General features: G+C 45.0%; 1 protein-coding gene across 7 annotated transcripts in view; it reads right to left on the bottom strand.

Annotated features, from left to right (window-relative positions):
* snama (something that sticks like glue) overlaps positions 1-20,594 on the bottom strand; it is a 95,254-nt gene that overhangs the window by 25,008 nt on the left and 49,652 nt on the right. For 5 of the 7 annotated variants that reach the window (XM_075702426.1, XM_075702432.1, XM_075702427.1 and 2 more), the window contains exons 6-14: positions 16,742-16,830; positions 15,015-15,117; positions 12,205-12,323; positions 11,798-11,967; positions 10,902-11,331; positions 10,108-10,351; positions 8,138-8,198; positions 5,453-5,524; positions 3,622-3,700 (exon numbers count right to left, since the gene is read on the bottom strand). In XM_075702426.1, coding sequence (XP_075558541.1) covers positions 3,622-3,700; positions 5,453-5,524; positions 8,138-8,198; positions 10,108-10,351; positions 10,902-11,331; positions 11,798-11,967; positions 12,205-12,323; positions 15,015-15,117; positions 16,742-16,830 — 1,367 coding nt within the window. The remainder of the gene's footprint in view (positions 1-3,621; positions 3,701-5,452; positions 5,525-8,137; positions 8,199-10,107; positions 10,352-10,901; positions 11,332-11,797; positions 11,968-12,204; positions 12,324-15,014; positions 15,118-16,741; positions 16,831-20,594) is intronic. The other 2 variants (XM_075702430.1, XM_075702431.1) reach the window with 1 other exon arrangement.

Here is a 20,594-nt window from a genome sequence, read left to right as displayed (position 1 = left end):
GTTACATATAGGTTCGTTACATCCAGGTTTAACTGTACAGAAAATGGTTGTTATTAGATTGTATGGTATCAGTTTGTACAAGAAGGAATGTGCTTTCTAATGCTATTATTTTCAAGCAAACATTTATGAACGATTCTGTGAAAAAAAAAGTTATTTAATAAATAAATTTGTTACGAAAACGAGAAAGCTTCATAAAAACATCAATGCTGCTTTGCACCAAGAGAACACACAAAAATTTGGAAATATGCATTTTGTACGAAAAGGCTATGTACAATATTTCTGCAAATATAAGCTTTCTATTTGTACAGTCGAACCCGACTATATCGAACCCGTTTACATTGAATTATTCTATATATCGAACAATTTCTGGGTTCGGTATAGTTACAATGAGTACATATAGGAAAAGTTACGCTTACATCGAACAAAAATAGCAGTGACTCCCGATATATCAAACGTTGAGCGTCGGAAAAGTGCCCCCATAAGTTGGCTTTCCCTCGCGGTTGCGGGGAAAGCCGACAGCGCAGCTCCATCCAACCGCTCTCCGTACCGTGACTGCGCTGCGTCGGACTAGCCGTCGACACCCCCTGCAAAAAATGATCCTGGCCCGCCCGCAGCGCTTGCTCAGACAGCCACTCAAAGGCTCTTGTGCCCTCGCCGTGCAAAATGGCGAAAGTGCGAGTTGTCTCTGTGCTTTTCTGGTCCGTTATGTGTGTGCCTTGGCCTTCTCCCGCTGTGTTGCGTTGACAAAGCGGCAGAATTTGTCTTTAGCCGTGAAGCTCGAAATCGGGTCGAACGCGGTGAGAAGTCGGATGTGTCCCCGCAGCATGAATGATTCCGAGGAACACTCTCAGGATGATATTGAAGAACAAGGGGGAAATTAGGGCTAAAGCGGCCAAACTCTCGCCCCGGTGCCCGTTGCGCCTGACGCATACGCACGGCCGTGTACGACTGGTTGATCCGAAATTGCTTCAGCCATGCCGGTTTCCGCGTGCTCGGTAATGACTGTAAATTCTGATGAATGCGACGCAGCCGTTGCCGGTGTTACCGAAACTTGGAGCAAATTGTCAGAATTTCCAGAAGCTGTTGACGAATCAACAGTGGACGAGTTTGTGAGTGCAAATGATGGTGTTGCGACCACGGGAGAGCCCGAAAACGAAGGCTGCGTGGCCAACATCGTACCGAGCACAAGTGAAAGTGGGCACAATGAGGAAAGCAACGACGGTCCTTTGCCTACTTACTCCGTAGTGATTGGTGCACTCGCACTAGTCTGGTGCTTCTGCGCAAATGCGGAAGGTTGCGGCCTCAGCTGCTCCCAACTTCTTAGGCAATGCGGAGAAGTGCGTGTGTCGCAGGCAGCGAAATTGCCCAAGCAGAAAGAAATGATGCAGGACTGTTTCATGCGAAACTAAGCTAGTTTCATCAATAAAGTGATCTTATAAATGGTGTATGCTTTTATGACATCCAATTATTCAGCAGGCTTATATCGAATTATGCTCTATATCGAACTGATAGGCATTTTTTTCGCGAGTTCGACATAGGCGGGTTTGACTGTAGAAGCTCTGTATAAAAAGGGAAATGTTAGCCCTAGTGGCTATCGGGCTCGTGCGGCAGCTCTTATGAACCGCCGCCTGGCACTGCCGAGCACAGTAATTGTGCAATGCCGAGGTTTTCTCCTGGCCGCTTTCATGCACAAAACTGCACTCTGCTCCCCCACCAGCATTGCGCCAACACCAATTCTGCTCAAACGACAATGGCACCCTGCAGTTAAGAACTGTGACCTTTTAGAATACACCGGATATATTTAGATCTGAGCGTGGCTGTGACGAAACGGTTCAGAGTAGAAAACGAAACCTGCCGGCGGATAGCTGTTGACCTTCTGGTGCTGTTTGACGCATTTTTGCCGCACATGCTGAAGTGCAATGAATCAAAATCATCTTGATTGGGTGAGTTGGGTGAGGGTGAGTTCACCTTCACGGATATATTGAGCTATTTGGTTTCGTTTCTGCATCATTCGTACGAGCCTTCACGCGAAACCTGCATGTAACGAAAACCTGCATGTAACGAAAAATTGCGAGCTTTTGTCAACTTCGTTATATACAGGTTTAACTGTACCAGTAAAAAAAAAATCGTTTAGTTTACTACACTATCCAAAAACTGCCTATTTTCCCACAAACAGGCAAGTGTTAAACCTTTCTGTGCCAGTTGCATTGCAGCAATACAGCACGGCAACTCAAAGTTTTGACTCCTTGCTGCCTTTGCCTCTTCCCCCTTAGAATGCATGGCTATGTCCAAGAGCAGCCGATAAAAACAGGCAGTCTCGTACATTTAATGGAAACGTTCCTCCCTCCACATGGCTGCTGCTTCTTCCTCTACTGCCATCTTCTCGCCAGATGCCAGGTCACACAGTTTTGTTGGCGAAAATGTTGGAGATGGCCAGAAGACGCTTCGAAGCCAGCGTCGTCCAGAATCGCAGTGAGCTGCTACGTCTTCTCCCACAACACTGGACCCGACGTGGGCACATTCTGGCCTTTCCCATCTCTAAACCAAGTTAGCAAAGCTGTGTCAATATTTTGGTAATGCTGAGCCGCAGTTGATGGGGCAAGCTTCAATTCGAGTCAACTGACGGTTGAGTATTTTGTCTTTATCTCTGACAATCGTGGCGATCGTCGACCATGCCACTTCATGCTTTTTGGCCACGACGGCTTGTTGTTTTTCCCCCTTCTATTTCAAGAAGAATGCCTACTTTCTCGCACAAATAAAAGTGCCTCCGCTTCTTTGCCGTGGGAAGAGTAGAACTCATAGCAACAGGAGTGCCGGAACGCACTTCCAATATAATAAAACATTCAGAAAAAACAACAACAAGATGGAGACATCCAACATGGCTAACAGCACGTGAGCAACCGAGAAAGAAAGCAAGCAAGACAACCTTAATGCAATCGTAACATGATCAACCTTGTGCGAGGGTGGGTGTGCAGGTTGGTGTTTGTTTTATTAGTAGCGTGCGCGCCCTGTGTCAGAGGTAATGTGACGCGTGTGCAAAGACTGGGCCAGCTGAGATGGCGTGGCATCATGGCGCTATCTTCCCACGCATTTAGTGCTGGAGGTTGCGTAACCTCGAGTTTCAGAGACGTATTGAAGTGAGTGGCAGATGAAGCGTTCGTTCCCCCACTGCCGGCACACCATCAAACATGGAGGCGGCATGGACGCGAAAACACGGCTGGCTTCGCTTTGCACTGCCGGTGTGAATATATTGTCGACATTGCATGAAACCGTATCTTTCGTCGCAGACTCTCAAGTTCAACAATATGATTTTGTTTCTCATGTAAACTTGCTTTTTCCAAATGCCCAATAACTCAGGAAATGCTGCACTGCCTTACACGTTAGAAAAGTCCATTGACAACTGTACTTATTTGCATAAAAAAGTGAATTTCTATATAACGAAGCAAACTGCCAATTTTACTGACTTCGTTATATCGAGGTTTAAATGTATCTGCAGCAAACATTAAAATGTTTGAAGAGGTTGCTATCTCAACGGGAAAGCTATATCTAATCTACATCCACGTCATGCCTCCTTTCATGTTGGCCATGGGGTGGCAACCAATTAAGCGGAGAGCTGCTCACCTGCCACCTGGACCATAGTCGTGACGTGACCGATGATGTCCGTAGTCTCCTCCATGTCGGCTTGAACGGTGGAGCGAGCCTGTCGGACCAGAAGAGGGAAAATTGCACCAAGTTAGAAGCGCACCGACTCTGGATGCAATGGCAAGCAGAATTGCCGATACAGAAAAATTTTCCACACATGCAGCACCGAGTCGCAACAATCCTAAGTCTTGTGAATGACCACTGTCAGCCCCACTGAAGCCATTAGAAGACCACAGGGGTTACCACTGAAGCCACCTATTATTAGATCAGTGGCAATTGCTGTTTTCAAAAAGAAAAAAAGAAAAGAACAGGAAGCCCACCAATAACATTACTAGTTTACGTGACTGCCATGTTCCCTCAAAGGCTTCAGTGGCAAGGGCAGTGTTTTGTAAACACAGTATCCATGAGAAAAAAAACACCAATTTCGTTGTTTTTATGGTCAGTGACAAGGTTCACAAGCACCATGACCGCCTCCACTTGGCCAGACGTTTTGTCACACCCTTCAATGTATTCCACAAGCAGCGGACAGCACAGGCCACATTTCATCAGGAACAGAAGAGCTAAAACCAAGTGTTCCGCCTTTCTTCACACACTTAAGGCAACCATGCAATACACGCAGGAAGTTACTGGTAAAAGCCCTTTCGAAACTGGTTGCCAGGTTTCCAGCGAAGCCTGAAAGCGGCAGACATTCAAGCCAGAGATCTTGCACTCCACATTGCTCTGTCGGGTCTATTAATTTAATCAGAACTCAAGACTGTTTCATCAAAGGGCCTTGCTGTTCCATTTATACAATAGGTTCGAAAGCTTTGACGACTGCCATTTAATTTGGAACATCACGCGATCCCCAGTGGCCCATATTTTCCCTTTGTGCATATGCACAACACAGCAACTTGGCAAATGCCCCATTGGGCCCATGCGCATGATAAGTGTCATACACTACAGCCTTACACTGTGTTCAGCTTAGTACTGCAAATCGCATTCAGTCAATCTCCTTTTGCAATCAAGTCTCGATTTATGAGCCTTCTGGGAGCCTTTATCTGCAAAGCCTCAGTTTGCTGTTTTGTTTGGCATGTTGCAGTATCCAGGCAATAAGATAACAGCAAGTTTATCCAGAGTCTGTCTGTTCACTTTGCCAAGCAGTTGATAAACCTACTGAAAATTTTAAACACTGCTGTTGCTGAGCACGATGCTACTAATGCTATTTTTGTTCGATGTAAACTAACTTTTGCTATATATACTCATTGTAACTACACCGTATCCAGAAATTGCTCGATATATAGAATAACTCGATGTACACGGCTTCGATATAATCGGGTTCGACTGTACATGATAACCTGAGCACACATGTACAGGCACTGCTAGCGGGAACACAGCAGCTTGTGGCATGGCTCCGCGGAATGCCACCATTGGCGCCTCCCGAAACCTTGGCAGACGATTCACCAAAGCAGACGACTCGCCGAGCTTTTTGCCAATCACTTTTATTGCGCCTGCACCGCAAGAGTTCACTAGGCACCAGTGGTGGGGCTCTCTGCGGAACAACGGCACGACTCCAGTGTTCCCACTCGAAGTGGCCGCGGCTGTACATGGCCACAACCCCCTCCCCTTAATTTTCCCTTTCTTTCTTCTAAAGCCTTCACACGGTTACCAGCAAAGCAACATGGCTAGAAGTTAAGTTTAACCAGAGTCGCACTATACTTAGGCAAATTGTAAAGCTTGTTGCACCCCTAAAACAGCAGATCCCATCAAAAGTCAATGCTTAAGATTAAATGCATGCAGAAAATGATTAAATAAGATGCCTCATGTGATTTACATAAATGAGCTTGTTGGGTTAGTGGTGGTAGACAATGTGGAGACAACAATCTTCCGTGGTGGGAGAACGACCCTGGTTAGTCATTTAAGAATGAGAGAGAAAGAAAAAAAAAAGTGTCACTAACACAGCTTTAAATCCCTGCGAAATCATCAATGCCACTTGTATAAAAAGACATCAATAGAAATAAATAAACAAACAAAATGCAAGAATGATAGCCTCTCTCGCTATACTGCGTAAGCTTTATTGTAGGCAGTGTCCAAAATCCGACTTCCCTGAGGGGTTTCTGGCAACCGAAATCGCTACGCCGCATTCAACCTACAAAAGTATAGCCTTTAAGATCTGCATTTTAAATCCAGAGGGCACCACCCTGTAGGGCATGGATTTGGAGACCACCTATTGCAATTCATTGTTTTGTGCCCCCCATATCAAACTGGCTTATCACATCTTTCCTTGGCTGGGTCACAAATGCAAATCAGTCACTTTACAATCTACAGTATTGCTCATATTTCATTTTGCAATTTTCTCCAATCAAAATGTTAAAATTGGGCGAAAAGAGATGAAACCCCCAGTCAGTTCGATCAGTTCTCTCTAGCCTTACCAAACCGAAATCTGGAAAAGTTAGGCCTTAAACTGGCCTGGTGAGCCCTGCATTAAGGGGGGACATGGGGATCAAAGCTAACTTCTTTATTTACCAGCCGATTTTGATGAAATTTTGCACAGGTGTTAATAATATCACAAACAAAACTGTGAAAATATGGCTGCAATATCTGAAGTACCTTTTGTTTACAAAATTTTTCTTTCATTCTTGCAAAATGCCTGCACCCCTGTATATTGATGCTAGGAGTTCAGGCAAACATTGACAGCACTCCTATATGTATCCTCCACACAGTGACATTCCTGTAATTTTTTTAGCAAAACAAAATTTTTTTATATTCTCATTCTTTGGTAGCTACTTCAGTTGCATGAAAATCTCGACTGTGAAAACAAAAGATAAATTATTGAAGCAACTAGTTTGAAAACAAAACATGTCACTGTGTGCAGTGGTGCACAATGAGTAACAAAACAAACAGTGTAACAATATTCATAACGGTGGCTGAGATATTGACTTTGCAAGTTGACCTGGTTATATCAAACTCGCCAAAAAATGCCTGCCAATTTGATATAGGGCATAATTCGATATAATCCACTAAAGACTTGGGAATCATAAATGCACATACCCTTTATAAACGCACTTTATTGATTAAACTACCTTAGTTTCGCATGAAATAGTCCTGTATTTTCTTCTGATTGGGCAATTTCGCTGCCTACGATGCACGCACTTCTCCACATTGTCTAAAAGAGTCGAGAAACTGAGGCCGCAACCTTCCACATTCGTGCAGAAGTGCCGGACTAGTGAGAGTGCACCAGTCACCTCGGATGATGTCGGCAAAGGATCGTCGTTGCTTTCCTCATTGTGCCCACTATAATTTGTGCTTGGTACGATGTCGGCAATGTAGTCTCTGTTTTGAGGCTCTCCTGTGGTTGCGACACCATCATCCGCACTCACAGTTGACATGTCAACGACTTCCAGAAATTCTGACAGCTCGCTCCAAACTTCGGCGACACCGGCAATAGCTTTGTCGCACTCATCAAAATTTTTCAGTCACCGCTGGGCAAGCGCAAGCTGGCACAAACCATTTGCACACGGCTGCTTTGACATCACCAAGCGTACGCTTCGGGCACCCCGAGTACCTGGTCGCGGGTTTGCCAGCTTTAGCCCTAATCTTCCCCTTATGCTTCCTTCAAGGTTGTGCTGAGAGTGCTCCTCGGAATCTTGCACAGTGCGGGGACATCCGACTTCTCACCGCGTTCCGACTTTATTTATGATTTCGAGCTTCACGACAAAAGACGAATTCTGCCACTTCAACACGGCAACACTGCGGGAGAAGGCCCACAAGGCACAAACACAATGAACCAGAAAAGCAGCGAGGCGACTTGCACTTCCACCATTTTGCACGACGAGGGCACAAGAGCCTCTGACTGGCTATCTGAGCAAGCGCTGCGAGAGGGCCAGGACCATTTTCTGCAGGGGTACGTCGACAGCTCGCACGATGCGACGCGGTCGTGGTAGGCAAAGCGAATCCACACCGCTGGATTTTCACTGCCACGAGGCAAAGCCAACTTCTGGAGACAATTTTGCGCCGTTTGAGGTGCGATATATCGGGAGTCGCTGCTATTTTTGTTCGATGTAAGCGTCACTTTTGCTATATGTACTCATTGTAACTATACCATGTTCAGAAATTGTTTGATGTACCGGATAATTCAATGTAAACAGGTTCAATATAGTCGGGATCAACTGTATTTATTTGAATGATGCCCAGTGCCGCTATCTCTCGGGCAAATCTGCAGTGTAGAGAAGCGTACTTGCAAATTATGGAAAGGGCCTACAGACTTCTGTTGCCTCCGTAAGGAAATGGCTGGAAATAAAATGTAGCCTGTTCGTCTTTTTGTGGTTGCTTTTAGCATACACAAGGACATGGTCGTGAAGAAATCCCCGGCAGTCGCGTTCTCCAACTGGCCTCGAACCGTCTTCCTCTTTCTTCTCGCGTGACAATATCATGGCGAAAGCTCATCAAATAACGCACGACACGTGCATGGCAGGACAACAGTGCAGTGAGCAAAAAATAAGCATTTTGAGTCGCTCACCTCGCCCAGATGGTACCCTAGGATGGTCCATTGGAGAATCTCGGTTTGAACGTCCTGGAAGCTGCATGAGCGCAAGGGAAAAAAAAAAAGTTCAGTTTCCCCAACTCGCTTCACCTGCTGCTTTCTCAACAATATTGTGGCCACCAAAGGCACCCTGAATCAGGTTCATTTCTTCAGTCAATGTCCAGCACTTCAAGTTCTCAATTAATCTACCCCTGCCAACTAATACAGTGAAACCTCGTTACTATGAACACCAGGTTAACGAACTATTTAGATTAACAAACTTTTCCGAAATCCCCTGCTGACTACTTATACTTTCAATGTAAAAATATTTCAGTACTACGAACTTCAGAAGACCGAACTTTCAGAATAACGATTCAGTTTTGGTTCAGTTTTGTGTCATGTTAATAACACCTCAGTCCTACAAACAAATATCAAAACTAATAAGAGTTGCTGGTGGCCCAAGAGAAGACGTGGACAGTTTGTGTATCCAAGAATGGCGACTGCTTTTACACAGATTTGGGAGTTGTGTGTAGTTATTTCCTCAGACCATGTGTGCATCGCTTCTTTTTCTTTTCCTTTTCTTTTTTTTTGGGGGGGTGTGGTAATTAGCGAGTGCGTCTTATACCTGAAATAACAAGTATATTCATTCACCGAGGACACTTCGAAAACTTCAAATACTGAAATTCCAGCCGTGGTGAATATCATATACTACAGTCGAAACCTATGATAATGAAATCCTGCGTCAAGAAAATATTTTCGTATCCATATAGGATGCAATGCATTTCGTGCCTCTCGACAAGGAAATGTTGCTGTGCTACAATCCCGCATCAATGAAATTTGATGGAATGTAACCCCGCAATTACCTACTCGTGCAAGGCTAGCAGGCTCCAAAATGGGCTCAAATGCGATTGCTTTTCACTAAAGTTGCATAAAATACCCCCACATCACACTGGCCCCGGTGCCGCCATTTTTGTTTACAAAAACAATGAAGCAGCAAAAGCGTTCGCATGCGCTGGAAGCACGTCATGGCTGCCATCTTATTTGATGATTGCCCGTTTGAAGCGTCGTGCATGCTGCTACGGACGTGTGACGACTGTTTTTGCACACCTAGTGCAGCACGTCATGTGCACCTTGGTGGAACAATGCAGCAAGAACAAGAAAATCTGCATTTATGGCGCTTGAGATGGCGGTCGCAGCATGGAGTCATGCATTGGGCCACGATTGAGCGATCTTCTGGGAATACGCATCCCTTGTTTCAAGAACGCTGGTTTTGGTGACACCCGACAGGCACTGTGCGCGGATTTGGTGCTGGACGTAGATTTGTGCAAAAGTACAGTAATCTCGATAAACTGCCTCTGGGTATACAAGATCTAATCATTTTTGCACTCGGCACCGGACGCGTAGGCGCCTATGGGTGACAGCACGCGCTGGAGTATGCGCGGAGTGCCGTTGCTCTGTGTACGGTGCCAAGTTACTCAAAATTTCACAAAAGTGATCGTATGTCCGAAAGCAAATGACCGAGAATACTGCTCCACGGTAGCGCTGCCACCGCTGATGGACGCACGCGGCGCACTTCGTACTCTCTGCAATGATGTTACATATCCTTGAACAAAGCTTGCCAAAGTAGGCAAAGCTTAATTCTGCGACACATTACCTACCCGTGCTGTCCAATTTCGCAACAACGAAATTCTCATGAAACCGAATTTCTTCGCGTTCCGCATCAATTTAGTTATTGCGAGGTTCAACTGTATTCGCACAAGTCTACTGGATTCTTCAACATGTCTCATCAACAAACGACTTCTTGCATTTTTCAGCTAGCTGGCAATGTTATCACATCCAACACTCAAGCAGTACACGCCCTTCTTTTCCGAGAGATAACCAGCCCCACAATGCCAACGTAACATTTGCTTTGTGGATGGGCTAACTGAGAGGAGTGCCTAGGCAGGCAGGACCGCAGTGTCCCTCACCGTGATAGGTCCCGTGTACGATGGCACTCGCGTTGTGATAGTGGCAATGGCGCACACGCTGTCCTCGCCGTTGCCGAGCGACGACGGGCTTCCACCCGTGTGTTGCGTGCGAGACGGTGGCGAGTTCTCGTCGTGAGACCGGTGTTGGGGCGACATGGTCAGAGCCTCATCCAGGCTTGGCCCCGCAGGCTCGTCGGGATTCTCGTCCGCAAGGGGCGTTCCCGGTGGGTTCTCGCTAGGCGTGCTGAGAGACAAAAGCGGGACGTCAAAAGGCGTCATGAAAGTTTTTATGTATGCAGTTTGGTTAGGTTCCCTTGGTGAACAGGTGCCACTGACGTTGTCCCACTGATACCGAGACGAGAGTTAGATTAATTAAAATTTGTGCGGAGAGCTACCATGAAGTGCTTCGGCACATTAATGCTAATAATGATCTCAACTAGAATGTACATTACCTCCATGCTGAGCCTTGCTTTTTCTGTGATCTTTAATTGTTTGACCACTTCACATACTGACAAACACAGGCTGTACTATCAGTCTATCAGCATTAAAAGATTGTGATGCAGAAGGGCTGCAAGAAAGCCGAATTTTCATCAAAGCTCCAGTGTGTTCGAACAACGGTGTTCCATTCACACAGAGGCTGCTTTTTGGCCGAGGCCAACATAACACATGGCAGTTGAAAATGTCACCTGTTCTATACCAATGCACGTAATCTGCATGAAAAACATGCCATGTAGGACAGCCTTTGTGGCGTTCCCTGGCTACCAGTAACCAGCACATACGAGGCCACAACTCACCCGATGCCTGGGCTCCGGCTCGTGTCGTCCAAAACAGCGGCCCCTGCCACTTCCAACGAAGTGCTTTCATCCACCTCTTCTTCGGCCGTCCTCTCCTCCTTGGGGCTCGCTGGGGCCTTCTTCTCTGGTGATGACTTCTTGTCAGTGTCCTGCTCGTCGGGCTGTGTCGGGGGAGGGGTGGCCGAGCCTTCGTCGCCGCCCGCAAGCTGCGGAGACGAAGCTGCGCTAGTACTAGTGGCCCCAGTGACGGCACTGGCAGAGGCAGCTGCCACCTGCCCACGTCGGATCCGCGTGTATCCCGTTTCGTTCTTGAAGTTGAGCACCGCAGTGCGCAGGAAGCGGTTGGGGATGAGGTTGTTGGGCGAAATGTCAGTCTCGTGGCAGACGGGGCACTCGTGCTGCTCCGAGTCCAGAAGTGCTTGGCGCACACCTGCACAATACAGAGCATGGAAAATTTAAAAACATTTTCTCGAGGCAAGAGCTCCAAGTTTTCTTACGAACTCCTTTATACAGCAGAAGCCTAGTTATGTGTCCCCAGATTTTGCAACGTCCGAGGTTTTACGACAGATTGGTGCAGTCCCAGCAAACTCCCCACAGAGACAACGCATTAAAAACTTTGATTATACAACGTGAGATTAGACACATCCCACGTCACATGACCAGCTGTGCGAAACTGCGACCCCAAACGATGTGTGAGAAATGTTACCAGCCTCCAGCAGCTCTCTCGCTGCGTCATATCCATGTTTATTATACTGAAGTTTGCCTTTAACGCTTGCCGTCCTGTTCCATCTGCGAACACCTCCCGCGTCTCCAGCCACGTGCTCCGATGCAGATGACCACCCAACAAAGTTAACACTCTGTGCTTCCATAGCAGCTCAGTAGAAGGCGCCACTCACACTCATCGCAGAAGCTGTTTCCGCAGCAGGGAATGAGCACGGCGTCCTGCAGCAGGTCGTGGCAGATCATGCAGAGCAGCTCGTCCGGCAGCTGCGGCTCCTGCACGGGCTCTGGCGTGGGTTCCCGCACAAAGGGAGGCTTCTCCTTCTTGACCTCCTTGTAAGCCTCGCTGCACACACGCACACAACCACACAAGCCAGTTATATAAACCAAGGCAGCTCTAAACAAGAGCAACAGAACACTGGCACATGGGCTGAACAACCACATGCAAGGGAATCCCTTCAGCACATGGCAATTCTTCAGCCCGTGCCAATCAAATTAACTGAGCTAAGAGACTGGCCTCCTCTGACATACCCTGGCTGAAGCATAAGAAAGGCATAAGCACAAGACAGTCAATCGCACTCACTGGTCAATCAACGGCACGGCAAACTCGCCCGTGCTGGTGAGTAGCGCCCCCTTGTGGTCGGGACCATCCACGGTCACCATGAAGCTGCGTGGGATGCCTGTGCTCCGCTTCACCTCAATCTGCAAAACAACGCAGCAAGAAATTGATCATGCAGAAAGCTAACAAATGTGAGAGAAGTATGGAGGGGGATCCAGATTAATTTTACAACTGCTTTTTTTTTAACATGAGCGTAAATCTAAATCAATGAGCTTTTTTGCATTCTGCCCTCACTGGTCAAAGTGGTGAACAGTCAAGATGACAGGACGAGATATGTGAATATGACAGATGCTTTGATGTATCGTAGACAGCACAAGGAGATAATATGTGTACAGTAGAACACCTTTGACACATTTTGGAAGGGACAGTGGGAAAAACAATGACAGCCACAAAAATGTAAAATTATGACGGCCCAATCGCCACAGCGATGTATAAAACAGCTCTGAATGACTTCCGGTACAGTTACTGGACATCTCAGCACTCATACTGTGTCTGAAGACTGCGTGCGTGTATAATTAAGGAACACATGCTCTGTGAGAGTGGCCCCTTTCTACTCTTCATAAGCTTCACCACAATATCTTGCATGTGCTTCACCGCACAACACAGCCGTATTGCAGTGAACCTGGCTTTACAAATATGACAAAAATTGCAATGTTATTGAGACATTCTTATCGGCACTGACAATCGCATACTTCCCGACATTTCAGGGCGAGGCCACGGATGGGGCTTGACAGGCTTAACAGCGAGTATACATTTATTGTCTCCGTAGCACTGTGAGAATGTGAGTTTGCCTCAGTGCTGATAAATTTATGTGGCTGCCACATTCAAACACCGTGCAAGATGTGGGAACATTATGGAATGGTGACATGTCAAATGGGAACATAATATAAATCGGACATCATAAAAGCACATACCATTTATAAATGCACTTTACTGATGAAACTAGCTTTGTTTCGCTGTTTCGCATGAAAGTCTTGTATATTCTTCCGCTTACGCAGCTTCGCTGCCTGCGACTACACATTTCTACACATTTCTACACATTGTCCAAGGAGTCTGAGCAGCTGGGGCTACTACATTCCACATTCGCGCAGAAGAGCCAGACTAGTAGTACCTCGGAGGATGTGGGCAAAAGATACCTGTTGCTTTCCTGATAGTGCCTGCTTTCACTTATGTTCGGTGCGATGTCAGCAATGTATTCCTCGTTTGTGAGCTCTCTCATTCACAAACTGCAGTGATGTCCAACTTCTCCCTGCGCTCGACTCTATGATTTCTGGGCTTCATGACAAAAGGCAAATTCTGCCGCTACGCACTAGCCATCACGGCAACACCGCAGGAGAAGGCCCACAAGGCGCAAGCACGAGCGAGAATAGCAGCAAGGCAACTTTCACTTATATGACAAGAGCACAAGAGCCTCTAATTGGCTATCTGAGTAAGTCCTGGGAGAGGGCCAGAATGATTTTTTTTTTTTGCAGGGGGTTGTCAACAGCTCGCCCGCCGTGGCACGGTTACGGGAGGTGGATAGAGCCACCCATATGGCGCCGGGCTAAACCACTTTTGGGGTGTCAACAGGTTTCCCCACCACCACGAGCGAAAGCCAACTGCTGGGGGCACCTTTGAGCACCTTGACGTTCTATATATTGGGAGTCGTTGCTATTTTTGTTCGATGTAAATGTAATTTTTTGCTTTATATTCCTATCCTAACTATACCGTGTTCGGAAATTGTATGATATACAGGGTAATTCAATGTAAACAGTTTCGAATGTATGAAGTCGAGAGTATGACGGAAGCTCGTCTGGTCAGGATGATGCATATTTAAAAGGAAGAGGTCTGGACACCAACCAAAATGGTTTAAAATAGTTATTTACGTTTCGGCTCCCCCATGGAAGCCTTGTTGACACAATGAACAACCATTTTAAATCATTTTAGTCGGTGTCCAGGCCTCTTCCTTTTAAGTAGGTTCTAATGTATTTATTTATTTAATCATTTTAAGGTTACAGCCGCAGTTTCTCACTAACACAGGCTCAACGATCCTTGAACATTCATTACTTTGACGTTATCACATTGAAGCCTTAAAACTTTTAGATGCAATTAACAACTCCACCTCTGGTCTTTCTGATTGTAACTATATCACATTTACTAACTTAAGCTGTACCTGAAGCACCCATAGCTCCCACGCCTTGAACATAACACCTATTTATGGCCGTACTAACACATTCAAGTGCAGTTTTTTTTTCACGTACAATAGAGCTTTGGAATTCTCTACCCGGTAACATTTGTTCACTATCACTAAAAGATTTTATAGATATCACTGGTAAGCACTTCACTAACATGTAAAGTGCTTCTTTTCGATCATTCATCTTTTTTTGTATATCTGTGTTTTTAAAGTGTAATGTATAGCAATGTATAATGTTCCCACTCCTGCTATAGCCCTATATTGGGCTGCAGTATATGTAAATAAATAAATAAATAAATAAATAAATAAATAAATAAATAAATAAATAAAATTGAAATTATGGGGTTTTACGTGCCAAAACCACTTTCTGATTATGAGGCACGCCGTAGTGGGGGACTCCGGAAATTTTGACCCCCTGGGTTTTTTTAATGTGCACCTAAATCTAAGTACACGGGTGTTTTCGCATTTTGCCCCCATCGAGATAAATAAATAAATAAATAAATAAATAAATAAATAAATAAATAAATAAATAGATTTGTTGTTGGGATACAACTGTCTGCCGACAGAGTTTCAAGTAAACGGCCATAGAGTCATTTCTCACATTGTTGGTGGGGCAATTCTTGATCCAGTGTCCACTCTTGCCGCACCGAAAGCAGGTGTAGTTGGGAGGCAGTGGCCCCGTCATGCTACGGCTCTTCACATACCTGCAAATAATCGACAAAATGGCACGTCAATGCCTTCAAACACGCACTCCAATGTTGCTGCTTGCGCGATCAAGACAAATACGTAGAGCAATCAAACACCGTGGACAGTTCTGTTGTCCTCTACGAGTTTACTGAAGTTGCAGAGTGGCTGCAGCACATTACAAGACCCTATGTATCTTGGCACTGTTGCAGTAACCTGTAACCTTGCGAGGAAGCTGATACTAGTTACATAGCAACCTCTCCTGTCCTCTTCTGAGCCACTACGCATACCAAGCAATCGGTGAACTTTAATATTTGTAGAAAACCGAAGGGCATAACACTGAAAAAAAAGGGGGGAAGGTGGGAGAAGGGGGGGGAAAGGAAATAGCGCACATTCTTTGTTAATGCTTGCCCTAAGCGCACAAACCTTTTGTGGGACATATAGGCGCTTTATTAACGTTTAGATCCAGAACACAAGCAGCACCAGACTTGAAACAGCAGGCTGACAAGCAACATACTGCTTTTGCAGATCATAATGACTTTTCCCTAGCATCTCTGTTACAGATTTCAACTGCTTCAGTAATTTATTTTCAACGGAAGGTTCAAGACCAATAAGGGAGAAAGTGTTTCGTGAAAAGTATCATAATGAGCCCAAATTCATAAACTCTATGGTAAACCCTGGAGAGTTGGCAACTATGACTATGCATAAACTGCGAAGTCAGATTTCAAATATGACCATCCTATACTGGGAAGGCTCAGGAGTGAGGGTCAATGGCGAATATCTTGAAAACCTTCGGTTTGCAGATGACATTGTCCTTTTCAAAAACACTGGGGACGAGTTACAACAAATGATTGAGGACCTTAACAGTGAGAGAGTAAGAGTAGGGTTGAAGAGTAATGTGCAGATGACAAAGATAATGATCAATACGCAAGGGAACAAGGGTTCAGGATCGCCAGTCAGCCTCTAAGTCTGTGAAGGAGTTCCGTTTACCTAGGTCAATTACTCAGAGAAATTTGATCATGAGAAGGAAATTTACAGAAGAATAAAAATGGGTTGGAGCACATACGGCAGACATTGTCACCTCCTGACTGGAAACTTACCATTATCATTGAAAAGATAGGTGTACAATCAGTGCATTTTACTGGTGCTAACATATGGGCCAGAAATTCGAGGCTGACAAAGAAGCTCGGGAACAAAGACCGCGCAAAGAGCGATGGAACGAAGAATGTTAGGAGTCAACGTTAAGAGACAGAAAAAGAGTGGTGTGGATTAAAGAGCAAATGGGGATAGCCGATATTCTAACTGACATTAAGAGAAATAAAATGAAGCTGGGCAGGTCATGTTACACGTACGTTAGATAACTGGTGGACCATTATGGTTACAGAATGGGTGCCAAGGGAAGGGAAGTGCAGTCGAGGATGGCCGAAGACTAGGTGGGGCAATGAAATTAGGAAATTCGCAGACACTAGTTAGAATCGGTTGGCGCGGGACAGGGGTAATTGGAGATAGCAGGGAGAGACCTTCATCCTGCAGTGGACATAAAATAGGCTAATTATAATGATGATGATGGTGGTGATGATATTGTTTTGAACGAAGTGCCCCAAACAGCTAATAGCAGTGTGAAACAGACTGGCTGCCACTCACTTGGAAGGGTCATATTCCTGAGACGATTGGGACATCATGGCCTTGATCTTGTCATCCTCACTGGCTGACGAGTTAGCCAGATCTGCAGTCTGTGGCAGCCAATCCAACAGGTACCAAGAAGAGAGTGAGAGAAAAAAGGGGCACAGAGACAAGCAAGTATTAGTTAACCAAACTGAATGCAAGCCAAGAAAGGACAGCACACCGAGCCTGCTCCCCAACACATCACTCTGTGAAGACAGGACCAAGCCAGTGGTGACAGCGCTCTGCTTGTGACCAAAGATACAACACTGTAACAGTCAATGTGTCAAGAAAGCATGGAAAGGACTTGGTTTACAATTATACTTTCGGGTTGCGCTGTGAAACTTCGTGGGACTTGAATTCCATGTATTTCACATGTGAAGGGTGCATAGCTGTGTACGTACAGACAGCCCATTCCTGCTCAACCGTTTGACAGTTCGTGTTTCATCTGTGCGCGCACGCACTCGTTTTGTGAATCTCATGGTGCAAATCAAGGAATATCGGTGAAATTAAGCCCACAGCAAGATAAAGTTGCCTTGTGATGCAACATCTTCTGCATCAATTTTGCTCACAAAATACAAATTTCCTAAGGTCATACTTCCCTCTCGGTTGGAACCACTCACGTCTGCACTGCAATCGCCCTCTTAATGTCCTAAGTCTGTCCCACCCCCCCAACTATTTTTTAAAAACGAAAAAGCAAGATACTAAGCTAAGGCAACAGCAACAGAGATGCCCCTTTATGGGGCACGGAGATGCATGGCCTGCATATTTCACATTTATCCATTTCTCACGTTTCGTTCTATAATAGCAGTGAAACCCGAGTGCCAGTGCACTGAACACAGTACAATGTTCATATAGTTGTAGCTGTAGGCTACCTACTGCATTCAGTGCTTGCATTTGCGAGCAAATCAAGCTCCCCATATCGCTAAATTGGTGATAAATTCCCGTGCATTTCTGAAACTACAAAAGACCCTCAAAACATGTATCGGATCTTACTCCCATCTGCAAGCAATGAAAAGGATACACAGCCACTATAAGTTCAATACACAACTTGTGTGTCGCATGAAACAACTGAAGAATGGGGCTCTCACTGCTGAATAACTGCTACATGCACGTCGGCTAAATATGAGAAGTGGTGACAGTGCGGTATTGGACCTCGAGCAACATTTACTGCTAAGCTATGAGAACACTGCATTCTATATTTACCCGTGACAATATCCTAAAAAGAAGTCCACCAAGTGTCGATGTCAAAGAAGACAAAGTCAATGTAAATAGTGGTTCAAATGATTCGATAATTATATTTGATTATGGCTCTGTAGTCAGTCTTGTTTTCATGTTTATTGCTCTTTCATTTTGTATCTTATTTCCGCACAATTACATAGACTGAGTCTTCTTTAGCATCAACCCTTTCTTTTTTTGACCAAGATGTCAGGTGGACCAGTCCTGCAAGTACTTCAGTCTATGGTGCAATGTGGGTAATTTTCTACTCTATTAACATGAATTATGCCTGTGCAGCAACTTTTACTCACTCTGTGACTAATCATTACTTTTTGTCTAATTGAAACCTACATTATGATAACTTTTGCGACTCACTACAACTCTCTAGAGGCATGCAAACTCGGCATGTGCTGCGAAAATGTGGGGCTTGAGAGAGAACATCCGGAATACTCTGCCGTGGGTGTGTAAGCACATACTTGGAAAATGGCGCTGGTAGGAAGATATCATGCACTCGATTAACCCTAGGTATTTAGGGCTAATTACACTCCTTTTTCTTTGTTTCTTTAGCTCCTGACTATAGCTGCAAATTTTTGGCATGGAGAAATATCATTTGATACCATTTTCATGCTAATATGACATTTTACAAGTCACCCTAACCAAATGTCTTTCCAGAAGTGGTTACAAGATAGCCAGATCACAGATATGCCAAAGCCCTGTGAAGACAGCAAAGAAGACCTTGTCTTCTGAAGTGAGGGTAGGCAGCAATACCCACATATGAACACCAAAGCTTGATACTCATGTTTACTGTGCTGCAACGTGTCACTGAACCTACTCTGCAATATTTTTACCTTGCTTATAGGCTCTTAGTTCAGTACAGTAAAATCCCATTATAACAAAGCTACAAAAAATATCCATCGGAACATTGGGAGTTTTACAACAAGTGAGGTCACTTTGATGTTTTCTACATCATAAAAGAAAGCTTCAGAAAGATCTGGTCAGGTGATAAATGACAAAAGTAGTCACTTTCTTCCCGTTTACTCTGCACAACAGTAATGTGAAGTGGAGATTCTGGAGAAAGCGACCAAGGCCTCTAGTATCAACTCACGTGGCCTGCTCATTGCTCTGATGCAAGCCCTTGGGGTGCACCAAAAGTGCTCGCATTTACTTCTCATACGCCTCAGGTTTAATCAAACTTTTTTTTTTATTTTTGCCACTGACAGCACAGGAACCCAATTCACACTTCTGGTCCCTGAAATCCAAGTTGTACGATAGACACCATGAAACAATACCATAGCGCTGCCCTGGTGGCAACTAGTGAAGATATCCTGTGTCAAACAAACGCCTCAGGTTTAATCAAACTCTTTTTTTTTTTTAATTTTTGCCACTGACAGCACAGGAACCCAATTAACACTTCTGGTCCCTGAAATCCAAGTTGTACGATAGACACCATGAAACAATACCATAGCGCTGCCCTGGTGGCAACTAGTGAAGATATCCTGTGTCAAACAAGGGTGGCACATGTGCGTGAGCAAAGTTTGCAGCATGCATGCTACGATGCAATACTTATTCAAGTCCACAGCTTTATGAAGGTAAACTCATGGAGGTATGCAACTTTCCAGGAATTAATCTGTTAACCTTGGAAGATTAGTGCCCTCCTGCCACAACTGACAGCCTTGTCATGCTTTTCAGCATCTGTTTCAGTTTGCGTTATCACTGCTACATTTTGTTCCTTTGAATTGTTTCCGGTCCATAAACACCTGATAGCGTCAACAGCAACTGAACTAGACCGTCAGAAGGAAGCTTGCCTGCAGTAAAGTGCACAGTTCGTGGACACAGTGAGCAGTGCATTATCCCACTGACTCATACCCTACCAGCTATTATAGGTGGTGCTGACATGCAAACCCCATCTGGAAAGTACATGACTCTTATATGAGAAGTTATTATAATGAGATTCTACTGCACCACAAATCAAGATGAGGCAGAGGAGAGCTGGGCGAGTTGGTACATTTCTGGAAGATTAGAAACTTGACAAAGCATAGTGAAAGAGCTCGTATTGAGTCTCTCACCATTCTTCTGCAAGTTTCTAGTTGTCCAAGATGACGCAATCAGAGTTAGCTGGAGATAAACAACTTTGCAAACTAGAACAAACTACAGCTTTACCTAAATGTAGCTCACTGCAATCTTGAAGGTTAAACCATTTATGCTGCAGGCTAACCAAAGTTCTTGACTCCATAATGAAACAGCAGTCAAGAAGTGGTGTCTGATCCTGTGTTGATTTTGTGCGGACCCTAGAAACAGTCCCACTTTGACCCACAGTTTGCGTTTTAACACAGGTTTAATAAAGACTAGCAAACATGAGAACAATAAGTCTGGCAGCAAATAAAGGATTCAGTGATTTCCCAGAAAAAAAAATAAAAGGAATCGCTTGGCATTGACCAGTAAGTTCCAAGTGAGTCTTGTTGCAACATACAGTTGGGCAGCGTGTTGAAGATAGTGTGCTTGTTTCCCATCAGCAGCAATGTCAGTATATCGTCATATGTATCGTTTTGTACAAAGATTACTAGAGAGAAACCTGATGCTGCAGTTGTTTAACTACCACAGTAACCATGGATTCCAG

Source organism: Dermacentor variabilis, chromosome 8, assembly GCF_050947875.1.
Source record: "Dermacentor variabilis isolate Ectoservices chromosome 8, ASM5094787v1, whole genome shotgun sequence".
In the NCBI taxonomy this organism is placed as follows: domain Eukaryota; kingdom Metazoa; phylum Arthropoda; class Arachnida; order Ixodida; family Ixodidae; genus Dermacentor; species Dermacentor variabilis.
Note: the sequence above shows the minus strand (reverse complement) of the source record. Positions and strands in the feature narration are given on the sequence as shown.